We start from the raw sequence: 13,438 nt of genomic DNA, 5'->3' as shown, positions 1-13,438 counted from the left end.
TTCATTTCAGTGATTACCTTTGCCTACTCTGCAGATGTGAAATTTATGTGTAATCTGGTATTTACTGTTCAATGAAAATAATCCCAAACTTCATTCAATTCACTCAGTTTTCAAAATTATTAAAAATAACAAAATTTCTCATTTTAAAAGCCATTTGGCATACCCCAAAATATTTTTTTTCTGTCATATGCAAATAGTTGCATTGAAATTAACCTAATTTTGGATATCTTAGAGAATAATCATAGATTAGCATAAAGATGTCAGCCAAGTTGAACAGCTAATATGAAACTAGCAGAAAAAAAAATTACCCGCACTGCTAGAAAGTTAAAAATACTATTAAAAGAAATAATGTTACATTTAGCATTAGAAATGCTATTAAAGGATATTTAGTTTTTGTGCAAAGTAAGACAAGCACCACGCTAATCATTAGTGCAAAATAATCTAAACGCTATAAGATTTTGCACCTTCGCTTTGCCCTGCTTTTAGTTTTAAAACTAGTGGGCAAAAATGTCAGTTTTTAAAAAGTAGTTGTTGGAAATCAAGCAAATAATTGTTTTTGAAAGCTAAAAACAACCTAGATAAGATCAGGAGTATTTATCCTTAGCATGGTTTCATGTAAGAAGGAGGTAATATAAATATTTTCAGAAAGAAATAAGCTACTTTTTCTAAAAAAAACAAAAGTAACTAAGTGAACTCTAGATGAAAAAAGACCCTTTTATAATAATTTATATTTTTATACCCTTGTTGGGAAGTTTCTATATTTGTCTAAACTCCATTAATGCATGCTTTCCAGACCTAAAACGGTTAAATCACTTATTGCAGTAAGATACTGTGGCAATGTGTTGAAGGTCTGAACCACTATCTTGGCTTTTATTGTAATAGATAAATTTATCTTCATGTTTTCTGATAAAGTAAGGCACCGTGAATAAATCAAGAAAATGCTATTGTTGGAGGAAACCGAAACGGAACGATGTCAAAAGTATAATCTAAACAAAATGGCTTATTTCTTTCCCCGTAAAACTCGTCCCAGCATAACTGAAACAGATACTGACCTAAAACATTGTTGACGCAAATAAAAGATGAGCATTTGTGCGCTATTTTACATACTGTTAACAACAGAGACAACCACAGTCCATGAAAAGTTCATCACGACTTTAAAAATAGTAACGTTCCCTGTATCCACGCAGCTCCAGACGCCCCTCACGAACACTGCCGATCAGCGCCAGGGTTCTGAATTTCATTTATATACAAACCCATGTAGGTTGTGTGCTATAACGTTTCTTCTCCTCACAACCTGAAAGTCAGTGTGCAGGGCTTAAGCTTTCTCTCCGCTGCTTTTAAAGACGTCCATCCTGCTGTAAAGGAGACTGTTACTGGACTTCCTGTAGGTCATCAGGCCTTTGGAAATCCATCGGATGAACAGGGGAGGACAGATCCGTCGTCTGCTGGACGGCGTTGTAGACACAGCGAGTTCAACCGAAACACACGGAGGATGAGGGTTGCATAATGGACAACTTGGTCGCTCTCGGGCACGGATACAACACGGAGGGAATGTCGGACCAAATGGAGTGAATGAGAAAAGAGGAACGGCAGCCTGTCGAAGAAAATCTAACCCTCGTCTTCGACCTCCTCTTCCAAATCCTCCTCAAACACGCTTTCTGGTAGCCTGAAGCACTCCTCGAAGAAATTCACCAGGGACTGACTCAGGTGCTGCCTTGTTGCGTCGCTGTGGATGAAGTGGCCCTCGTCTGGGTAGATCTGACAGGAACAGAGTGAAAAAAGGTTGGGTTTGAAACTTCAGCGTCAGCTGAATATTTATTTATTTCAAACAAGTTTAAAAAAACAAGAGGACAAGTAACTACTACTACTACTTTTGTTTGAAAAGGAGCACAGCTCTGGAAAAACTAAGAGACCACTTAAAATGATAAGATTTCTCTGATTTTACTTTTATAGGTAAATGTTTGAGTAAAATGAACATTGTTCTTTTATTCTGAGGTACTGACAACATGTCTCTGAAATTTCAAGCAAAAATTTAGTATTTGCAGAAAATGAGAAACGAAAAAGATGCAGTGCTTTCAGACCTCGGAAAATGCAAAGAAAACAAGTTCATGTTCATTTAGAAACAATACTATATATATAATATATATATATATCTGGTGGAGCATCTTGATGAAAGCTGTAATTCTCTGCTTGTGAAAGTAAATCTGTTGAGTCTCAAAAAACAAAAGTTGTAGCATAAGAGAACCAATAATTGGTCCTTGTGGAACTCCTTCAGACATACAGATATTTGCCTGATTTTAATTTGCCAATTAGACACTGACAAAAATCTATATGAACAAGATACTGCTTTTAAGTGTACAAAATGTTCGAGGGGAACAAGAATAGAAAATTTATGGTTCAGGCTATTTTTAAAATTAATTATAACTTCTGCATTTGAATTTTTTCCATAATGAGTTTTCTCACTCAAAGGGAAAAGACAGGAATCCTTGGTTGTCATCCCTCTTTTGTGAGAGTTGAAAAGTGAAATCAAGAGTCAACTGGCATTTCTGAGTTTTTATTGCAACTGGAAATGAATCTGGTGTAAAAGCCGAGCCCAGATGTCTGTGAGCCCTGATAATTATTCCGCTACAGTTCTGTGATAGTTGAATAAAACACATGGGATGCATTTGCAGGGATCAGAAACCTCCCAAAGGCTGACAGATTTAGCCAAATTAAAAATGAAACGACATACCTGCAAGGTGTAGTTGGCCTTTTCACTAATGAGCTGGGAAATGAATTTCGCTGTGTGTTGGAAGTGAACTTTTTCTGAGGACACAGAGACAAAAATGTCATTGATGTTTCTTTATAACATTAGAAATGAGAACTTTGACCTGCAGTTGTACCATCAGCTGTCGGGTGAACGATAAGGAACTTCTTATCCATGAACCGAGACGCTCGGTGGGCTAAATTTGCCATCTAAGACCAGAAACAGGATCGAGTTGATACTTGTAGTTTGAACCACAGGCAAACAGGAGAAGTCTTGAAATGAAGACCTACCGTGTACGCTCTGGGATCCGGTTTAGGCAGACCCAGATATCTTTCAGAAAAAGCAGAGGCTGGAAAAAAACATGAAAATAGAAATGTAAAATAAAAGCAAATCTGTCACGCATTGAAAACAATTTCGGGGCTCTAAAGGTGAGTTTGAAATGCAAAGAAAAGTGGTCTAGATTTGCACTAATTGCTTATTGGTGGCAACAAAAAAATCTTGACCCTGAACTGTAAAAACACAAAGTCTGACCAAGTATTTTGGTCTAGTTTCTATTGCAAAAATCTTAGTACAGATAAAATAAGACAAAATAAGTTACGAGTAATTTTTCATCTAGATATAAGAGCAATAAGAGTCAATAATTCTTGAATGCTGTTAAAAAGTGCTGGTTCTATTTGCTTGTTTTGAGAAAACCAACAAGTAAGAAAACTGCCAGCCCATTTTTTGTTTTTTAAATTAACTCCAGTCATCCATTGAACAGTTCAAATACGGAATAGCATAAAATTGATGACTTGTGTTTGTGCAAACCTCCTTTTCCTTTGTTGTACCAATTCAAAGTGAGAAAAATGGCCCCGCTTCTCTCTAATTTTCAGTTTCTCGACTGTATTTCTATATTTCTGCAGCTGAAACAACCATCGCTCTCCTGATACACATCTCATTCTACGTCTCACACCTTATATTCCTCAGATGGATGAGGTGAGGCGGTGTATGATTGGGTTCTGAGTGCAGCTGCTCCAACACACCCGCTCCAGATTCCCAGAAAGGGGGTAAAGGTGCTGAAGATGCTATCTGTCTTTATTTCACCTTCCAGAACATTCTGACGGCTCCGGCGGCCCTGCCGAGCTACTTCGACACGTGCAGCCGAGACTGAAGCATTTTGCATTTCAGAGCGCAGATAAAAACGAAAAGAACGAAGGGCTTACCGTATAATTCAAAGTCGGTGATGGGTGAGAGGACAGCGCCGCATTTTATTGGAGACTCCTCGCCGCTGAGCAACAGGCTGGTCACGTAGCCGCCGAACACCTGAGGAACAACAACTGTTATCACACACGATGCAGCAACAGCAGCAAATACAAGAGGCGAGGCGACGCTGAAGTGAATTCTGGGTTTTAGACGCCGCAGTCTGTTTGGTTCTGAGCACCAATATGCGCTTAAGCAGCAAAGTCTACCACAGAGCAGGATTAGTTCGCTTGTGAAAGCATCACCCCAAAAGGGTTTTTCCAATCTACTTCAACAACACTTCTCTGAAGAATCAAATTATTTCTTCTTTTCTCTCAAGTTAGAACTTTACGAATGGAATCACATCAACCAAGAGGCGTCAAACATAAAGCCAAATCTGGCCCGCCGTAGCTTTTTATGTGGCTCCAGACTTATGCATAAATACAAACCTTCCAGATAACAGTTGTGTGCTTAAATATTATTTTACTAATAAAATTAAAGGGGTTTTATCTGCTTACTACCAAATCTAATTAGGCAACACTTCCAGTTTTACTACGGTTATGGAAATTCACACAAAAATCAACAAATTGCAGCATTTTATTAGCCAGTGCGTAATTATTTTTACTGAAGATTTTCCAGAAAAATTATCAAACACATTGGCAACTCCCACCTGCAGGTGGCAGTATGTTTTACTTCTCCACTTGTAGTCTGTGATCAATTATTTGCGAGGAACCAAGTCACATTTACCGTCATACATAAGAGCAAATATGATTGCTTGAAATTCCTTGCAAATACTTTTAAATTAGCAATTTATAGCAAAAAAAATACAAAATAGGATAGTTCCCAAATAGGAATAAGATAACTGTTGTGAGCTTATTTTATTAATCAAATTAAAGTGGTTTTATATGTTTACTGCCAAATTACATCAGTCAATACTTCCAGCTGTATTATGATTGTGGAAATTCACACAAAAATCAACAAATTGAGCCTTTTTTTAAATGTGTCAATGAATAGTCTTAAACTTATTTCACCAATTAAATGCTTGAAATCCACATCTGATGGTAAAATATGTAAGGCAGCAAACAGACAAAGGCAACAAGCTGCCTTTTTGAACAATGACCAGATATCATTGCTGCTTAGTTTGAAATTGTTTTTCCAATTCAACAATGTCAAACAAAAAAAGTTAACATCTGAACCAGATTACGTTAATAATCTAGTTTTTGCACTTGGATGGAGAAAGGCACTATTGTTTTATTTTGGTCCAGTTCTGCAAAAATCAATCCAACAAAAGTTCAAGATGCGTTCAGGAGCAGAACGGAACGAGGCTCGTCTTACCTGTCCGAAGGCGCCAACTCTGGATTGGTCCACATAAGGCTCTTTCAGAATGAAACTGAGAGAAAAAGTCACTATTAAGATTGTGTGCAATAAAAGTCTGTAAATAAAAGCTTAAATTGACGGTGAAAACAAATTATTTGCCACTTTTCATACATTTTACATTTATACTTCAAATTTTGCTAGATTGATGTCTTTATTCGTCAAAGATTATAGGAAATGGTAAAATATGTTGTTTCATGGTGGAGATTTTTGTCCTATCAAGGTATGCAAAGAAACATCTCAGTTCAGTCCAATTAAACTAGATTTTTTTTTTCTTTGCTCAGATAAAATGCAGCAGGTTCTGCAGTCCGGCCCAGTAACAGTGAGAAGAGGCTCGTACTCGAGAGCGTCCTTCTGATCCTGCTCCTCAAACACGCCCAGCTTCTTATGGATCCGGTGCAGGACGTTGGTGCCCTGGAAGCCGCTGCCCCGCCCGTCGCAGCGCACCACGATGGCGCCGAAGCTGCTCACCAGAACCGTGGCCCAGTCCAACACAAACCGCTCCGACACCGTCTGGCCACCAGGTGTCCCGTCACTGAACCAAAGAGTAAATGTCATCAGCTGATGATAACGTGAGTATTTTATTTATTTCACAGATACGTACACAAGCAGGAGGAGCGGGTAGTGTGACGTATCCATGAAGCCGGCAGGTTTCAGGATCTTTAAAGACAAAACTGAAATCCAGAGGAACACAACTGTTTTATAAAGCTTAATCAAAATAAGTTACAAATATATACTGCACCAACAACACTTATTGGCACCCAGGTAAAGATGTGTGAAATAAATGTTTACAACTCTCCTTCCAACCCATTTAATTAAAGCCCCCATTTCAAACCACCTTCAAAACCAACTTCCAACCCTCCTCCCACACATGATTTTCCAGTTTATTTTACTTTTCACTCTTTATTCAAGGTGCCTATAACTGATGAACTGGAACGTATCTGTGACATACTGTAGTCGTCCATGTTGATCTCCCTGTACTCCACTGTGGGCATCTGCATGGAGTCCAGAGTCAGCCGGAGATTCTCATTGCTCTCCAGTTTGGAAACCTCTGAAATACCTGCAGACAGCAAACGATCAGAGGGATGAAACACAATCCAAACACAGAAGATACAACTCTTCTGGCTACAACATCTGTCCAATGTCTCCCAACAAAAGCCAAGAAGGAAAAGAAGAGGTAAAACACCTGACGCCTGCTGAAAATGTGACCTTGATTTGCTTTTACAGCTAGCTTCATTTCTTTGAAACACACAGGGAAGCAGCTGCTTTTATTCATGGAGCACAGCTGCCACGGCAGGCGAGGTCAAACGGGCGAACATCGCATGTTGGAATTGGTTCGTCCTCGAATGTCCAGAAACAAGCGACTTCCAGGAGGGAAATCAACTCAGCGGCTGCCACAGCTGCTCCTGCTTATGGATTCAGATAAACATTCCTGAGCTGCTGGAAGGACAGGTCCAGTAAAGCGGGAGAGGGACAACACGTGCTTCAGCACCTACATGTAGATGAATTCATTTGACCTCGTTTCTGTGGGGACTGTCGTGAAGGCTTTAACTGACCATCTCCTCCTCAAAATGAAGTATTTTATCTCTCGGCTCTAGAATCAGGTCAGAGGAACACAAGGACAGTCAAGTATAAGAGGACAAATAAATTAAAGAAAACATTTTGTGAAAGTATACAACTAACAATATAGACGCAGTTACATGTATCACTATGACTGCAGGGTCTATGCACCTTTTCACAGCTTGAAGACAAACTGCATTTTTTTTTCACTTTGGGAAATCATTGTTAATCTCATCTGCTTTATCCCCTTAACTTGTTACAATCAAAGTGTCGGAAAATAGTAAATTAGATTTGCTTAAACCAGTCTGGAGTCCCCGGACCATAGTTTGGTACAGTTAGCTTACCAAAGGACTGTGTTAAAAAATAATAATTGGGTTAAGACGATTTATACCACAGCAGATACAGAAAACTACAAATGAAACAATTCAATCATATATTGTCAATCTCTTTATGTTAAATAAATTTAAAAAATATGACATTATTAAAATAATTAGTCATTATATCATCTATAGTTTGAGTCATGCAGAACTGATGTGATCGTTTCCATAGCAACGATCAGAAGCAAGACCTTGCACCAGAACTCGAGTGAGGTCATTCGTGACGTCATAGATGACCTCATGAGGTCATCATAGAAGGTCTATGAGACTTTAAATGCGTGTAACTCAGTTCATCTTCAGTCAGGATCTAAACAGTTCTGTGAAACGCAGCTTTGTGTCGGACAACAATTTTTAGGATTTCAGAGATGCCTTACCCCTTAATTTTTCCAATCGGTTTTGGACTTGGTTACCTGGTCACAACAGGTATGAAGAAACTGTTTGACCATTACCTTCCTGGAACGGACTTGGACCAGAGTGCCTCTCAGGATGAGAGCACTTCCTTTGGGAACAAACTTTCAACGGTTCCCCAAGCCAGCCAGAAAGTTGACTGTGAAGCCTCTGCTTTGGATTGGACTAAGACATCGTCTCTCGTCGCTACTCAGGATGTGAGTTCAGTCTCTGGGAACAATTTGCCCGTTGTTCCCAAAGAAAAAACTGACCCGGCTGGGAAAGTTTGTTCTGTCAAGAAGAAAGTTGACTGTGAAGCCTCTGCTTTGGATTGGACTAAGACATCGTCTCTCGTCGCTACTCAGGATGTGAGTTCAGTCTTTGGGAACAATTTGCCCGTTGTTCCCAAAGAAAAAACTGACCCGGCTGGGAAAGTTTTTTCTGGGACTGAATTCACAGAGAAACCTTTGATTTCGTCGATTTCATCTCTGGCTTTGTCAGAGATGAAATCGCTAGATGGCAGATTTTCCAGCGCCTCTGACTTGAAAAGTTCCTCGGACGAGGAATTTATTTCAGAGGGACGAAGAGTTTACAATGAAAACAGAGTCCTTGATCTGTCTATGAACTCATTGTTAAAGCGTAGGGTTTCTGTTGATTCTGAATTGAGCTGCACTCCGGACGGGGAAGCTGGTTTGACGGACAGGAACAGCACTGAAACCCCAGCTAATGATGGTTCTTTCACGTTTCCCAAAGACAAAACTACCCCAGATGGGGTAGTTGTCTCTCAGGATGAGAGGAAAGTCTTCGGAAACCATTACTGCACCGTTCCTCAGGATCAAACTGACCCGGATGGGAAAGTTATACATGAGGAACAAAGCAGAATAAGACGGACAGAGGGCGACATCTGTAGATTTGCAAACCGATTTAACAACAGCTGGATGAGTGCCTGTTTTCAGAGCGTTCTCAACCTGAGCGTCACCAGACGGTGTCTGGCTCAGAGACACCCGTTTAAAGAGGCTTCTTCTACCCCGTACTCTGCCAGTCTGATCCACACTGCCATCCACCAACCAGGGAAATACTTTTCCCCAGCAGAAATCTCCCCAGTTTTGATGGAACTGAAGGAGAGAGAACCGTCACCGGAGTTAGGAAAACAATTTGAAATCTCGTGTTTACTGGAATCGATACTAGTCTGGCTCGACTCGTACGGTGGCAGCACAGATCGGGAAATGTACTGTGAAAACACCTGCACCGGATGTGGGACATCGTTCTCAGAGCTGCTGAATAACGGCCCCCTCGTTGTGCTTCCGTCCTCGACATCACTCAACGACACCGCTTCACTTTTTAATAACTGGATAAATTTGTGGGGCCAGCCTCACTGTTCAACCTGCAGGTCAGGCTTAAATCGGAAAAATGTCCTCAGCAACAACAATGTGATCGTCCTGTTTCTGCCACGGTGGTCCAAAAGAAGATACCCAGTGATTCCCAATCCAATCATCGAGGTTCCAGGAAAAAGTGGAACCGAGTTGTACAGTCTGTCGTCCGTCATTTGTGGTGATGCTGAGTCAGCTCACTTCTACAGCTATTTGATTCGGGGACAACAGACAGTAAAGGTGGTGGATGAAGATGTCCTCACTGCTGGTACACCCTGCAGAGAGGACATGTATGAAAGGGGATTTCTTTATGTTTACGAGAAGCAAACGAATGCAGAGGAACCCGACACTGACCACCTAAACACACCCAGTCTGACGGATTCTCCTGCCCCTCCTCTCCAAAATCATGAAGACTGTTCTGGAGAGGAGCCAGAACTGCTAAATTTGAAAGAAGAGAATAGCGCAGAAGACAAAACAAGCGGCCATTTTGAGGGAGAAGAAATGAGAGTGAGTCAGATAGAAGATTGGGGTCCAGAAATATACAGCAGAATAGATGAAGAAACTTTCTGGGAGGATTTAATGCCAATGTTTTTGTTTTTGTTTAGTTTGTGCTGTGTGATATTTCCTGGTCTTGTTTTTTACTGGGCTGGTTATTCCACAATGTTCTGTCTTACCATTGCTTTTTTCGGTTTACGTGTTTCTATATTGGGATTTTAAATGGAAGCATTGGCAACTTTTGTACCACTGGTAAATAGATTTTACCAGTGGTAGTTTGAAGTTTCTCTCCAGGCGCTGCGGCTTCCTGCCATAGTCCTAAAAGATGACTGTCAGGTTAATTGGTCAAAATAAATTCTCTTTAGGTGCGAATAAAAAAAAAAATTTGTAATTAAACTTTATAAATAGTTTAATTTATAAACTATTTATAAATAGTTGTGGCAGGAAGCCGGGTGCTCCGGCTTCCTGCCACAGTCTAAAAAGATTTAGTGCACTTTATAGTGGATACAAATTGACACTTGTTTATAATATCAATACTATATGTATATAGATAGATATCTATATCTATCTATATACATATACCGTATATCTATCTATACATATGGACATAGATCTATATCTATCTAGATAGATAGATACAGATCTATCTCTATATAGATATCTATATCTAGAGATATAGATATCTATATCTCTAGATATATATATATATATATCTAGAGATATAGATCTAGATATATATATATATAGAGAGAGAGAGATAGATATCTATATATCTATCTATATAGACAGATATAGATATCTATATCTCTAGATTTATATCTATATCTAGATATATAGATCTAGATATATATATATATATATAGAGAGAGATAGATATCTATATATCTATCTATATAGATAGATATATAGATATCTATGTCTATCTAGATATAGATAGATATCTATCTAAATGGATATATCTATATAGATCTATATCTATAAATATAGATCTATAGAAGCATAAATAGGTGCCACACTATGAAATTTATGCAACTACTATATCTCTCTAGATAGATATAGTAGTAGTATCTATCCATCCAGATAGATATAGATCCATCTATCTATCTATCTAGATAGATAGATATATAAATCTATATACGTACATATATAGATATATATGTATATAGACAAAATTTACGCAACTACTGCTCAACTACTGCAGCAATAACCCTGTTGGTTAATCTCATGCTGTGTTGTGCAGGCAAAACACTTGAAGTTACATTCATTCATCAATTATTTGGCCACTTGGGGGCGCTTAAATACTAAATAAAGATGATTGAACTGTGATTGGTAAGATAATCATTGCTAATTAAAGAAGAAAAATATATTAAATAAGTTTATTTTCTTCATAGAGCATGTTTGTAGATGCATCATGTGAGCAGCTACAGTTTTTCCTCAGACTATAAAACCTATGCTCTGTTTGAGTGTTTGACATTCCTAATCAGGTTAATCATAAACATTAGATGCTGATGTGATTTACAGCAACCTATACACTTTTTAACGTAATACAGGAGAGCTTATGTTATTACTTAAAGAGAAAAAATCACATTACAGTATGCTGATATTGCTGTTGTGGCTGGTCATAATGTAATGAGCGGGAATAATGTGATTACCAACATCATTTCTGGCTTGGCTTGCAGACAACCAGTGGCTCAGGTGGTGATTCTGCACTGAGGACCCCCTGCTGTCAAGGTGATTTTAACGCTCTCAGTGTCAGGAACATAATCCAATAGGTGCTTTAGTAATAGCACCTGCAGGGTGTACTCACTTTCTCTGTCTTGTGTCTCACTTTCTGCGTCTCTCTGGGTTTTGTACACGGCCACAAAGGGAATATCCGGACCTGGAAACACAAATTAAAAGAGTTACGGCTGCAGAATTTCTGAATTTTGCTTTACAGTGCCCTGTAAAAACCATTAACAACCTCTGAACTTTTCTAATTTGAATCATGTTACAGCCACAGATGTCAATGTATTTTATGACAAACTGGGGCTGCGATAAAGTTGGTGAAATTAACTCAAATAAACTGAGGTCATTTGTTACATGTAATCAAAATGATTTGTCAAACTTAATTTATTTACATTTATTTAATATGACAACTTAATAAACTTAATGCATTTAATTGGATAAACTTCATTTGATTACTTGTAAAAACTTCTCATTTTTAAAGTTGGATCACCTGTTTTAATTTTTCAGTGTATGGAAAAATGAACCTCGACAAAATATTTTGAATTTCTTTCTGAGATGCATTAATTACAAACATAAACGCCAGTTTTGTTTTTTATTTAAATCAACAACAAAATTTTTATTTCCATCTCAAAACATAATTTCACACAAACTGTTTCAATCTGCTGATTTGACACGGAACAACTAAGCTGGAGTTTATGAGTCACTAACACTTCTTGAAGCTATAGACCATTTTTTAAATATTTCATTTTTATTCAAGTCCAAACTATTCTTTGGTAAATTGTGCAGCGATTTTACCAAACACAGCAAAAACTCAAAATCTTACTCAGTATTTTTTGTCTAGTTTCTCGTCCAAATATCTTAATCTACTTGAATTAAGACAAAACTAACTCACAAGTAACTTTTCAGCAAGTCATAGAAGCTTTTTTAAATAAATAATTCCCTAATATTGATTAAAAAGATCTAGTTATAAGTTAAATAATCTGCCAGTGGAACTTGTACTTTTTTAAAAATACATTTTAGATATATAAAAGTAAGAAAAAGGGGAATGTATCATAAAACACTATAATATTTGTGATTGACAACATAAAATGTGAAACATTTTAAGGGTTATATGCTTTTGCTGGCCCCTGTAGATAATGGAAACAATAAGAGAAGAATATATGCCAGGATTTCTGTGCTCCAGACAAATCTTTGCTTATTTGATTTATTTAGTGCAATAGCAGCTTTTCTGTATCTGGGCCACAAACAGAAACAAAGCCCTGAAACTGCAGACGCAGTGGGAGGAGCAGCGGCAAACCAAGTGATCGATGCACTTAGCAGATTGAGAACACAGAAACATTGCTGCAGCATCCGCTGTAAATCATCTTTTTATGCCTTCCTCTCATGATGATGATATCAAAACCTCACCAAATGTGATCACAGGCAGGCTGCGAGGCAGTGAAGTGGATTAAATATCCATGAGGTACAAGCTCAGACTGCAGAGCAGGTCAGCAGAGTGGGCTTTGATGTCATTATGGTCATTTTGTGTCTGCTCTTAAATTCAGATCCAGAGCTGATTGCCACTAAAGCGCTGCGTGGGTGATTAAATATTGAAGCTACTGTCTTCAAACCTTTTTCCCCACAACAAAGACGCTTCGACATCCAGATATTTCTCTGATCTGGGGATGGTTTTTTATCCGTTCTTTGGGCATGTTCATGTTTGACACAGCAGAAGGAGATCAAAGATTTCCACATCATCCTCCTCCTCTGCTGCTGCTGCCTCGTCATGAACGGTTTAAAGAAGTTGGACGGCAACTTTTAAGTCACAGAACTTTCACCACTCTTTAGAAAACATGTCAATTTTTGAACTCACACGCAGATGGAAACCAAACTGTTGGAATTAAAGCTACAGTATGTAACTTTTATAAAAAAATATATTTTTTACATATTTGTTAAATTTATCATTATGTCGTGATGGTATAATATAAGATGGATAGTATGTGAATAAATCGAGATATTTGCCTTCTCCCAGTGCTCCTAGTACAAACTGCAGCAATACACAATCATAAATAACCAAGCAGAAACAGTAGGCGGGACTTAGCGCTGTCAATCACTCTCATGCTCACCCCCTTCTCCCTTCCTGTGAGACACAGGAAGCTTTAGCACTTCATGCTAAAGCTAATTAGCGAATAAACCGTTTTCCTGTA

The 13,438-nt window shown here is 38.4% G+C and overlaps 2 protein-coding genes across 6 annotated transcripts in view; one reads left to right on the top strand and one right to left on the bottom strand.

Moving 5' to 3' along the window:
* Positions 1 to 103: 103 nt before the first annotated feature.
* Positions 104 to 13,438, bottom strand: part of LOC116711741 (dipeptidyl aminopeptidase-like protein 6) — a 277,037-nt gene continuing 263,702 nt past the window's right edge. For all 5 annotated transcript variants that reach the window (XM_032551215.1, XM_032551217.1, XM_032551216.1 and 2 more), the window contains 10 exons: positions 11,335 to 11,406; positions 6,291 to 6,398; positions 5,943 to 6,012; positions 5,679 to 5,873; positions 5,300 to 5,354; positions 3,949 to 4,048; positions 3,037 to 3,095; positions 2,883 to 2,955; positions 2,732 to 2,805; positions 104 to 1,758 (listed from right to left, as the gene is read on the bottom strand). In XM_032551215.1, coding sequence (XP_032407106.1) covers positions 1,609 to 1,758; positions 2,732 to 2,805; positions 2,883 to 2,955; positions 3,037 to 3,095; positions 3,949 to 4,048; positions 5,300 to 5,354; positions 5,679 to 5,873; positions 5,943 to 6,012; positions 6,291 to 6,398; positions 11,335 to 11,406 — 956 coding nt within the window. In that variant the 3' untranslated portion in view covers positions 104 to 1,608. The remainder of the gene's footprint in view (positions 1,759 to 2,731; positions 2,806 to 2,882; positions 2,956 to 3,036; positions 3,096 to 3,948; positions 4,049 to 5,299; positions 5,355 to 5,678; positions 5,874 to 5,942; positions 6,013 to 6,290; positions 6,399 to 11,334; positions 11,407 to 13,438) is intronic.
* Positions 6,372 to 9,920, top strand: LOC116711742 (uncharacterized). Its single transcript, XM_032551218.1, has 2 exons — positions 6,372 to 6,515; positions 6,593 to 9,920. Exon 2 carries the CDS (start codon positions 7,641 to 7,643, stop codon positions 9,747 to 9,749), a length of 2,109 nt encoding a protein of 702 aa, XP_032407109.1. The 5' UTR covers positions 6,372 to 6,515; positions 6,593 to 7,640; the 3' UTR covers positions 9,750 to 9,920.

Source organism: Xiphophorus hellerii, chromosome 21 (assembly GCF_003331165.1).
Source record: "Xiphophorus hellerii strain 12219 chromosome 21, Xiphophorus_hellerii-4.1, whole genome shotgun sequence".
NCBI lineage: Eukaryota > Metazoa > Chordata > Actinopteri > Cyprinodontiformes > Poeciliidae > Xiphophorus > Xiphophorus hellerii.
The sequence above is the reverse complement of the archived record's forward strand: the minus strand, read 5'-3'. Positions and strand labels throughout refer to the sequence as shown.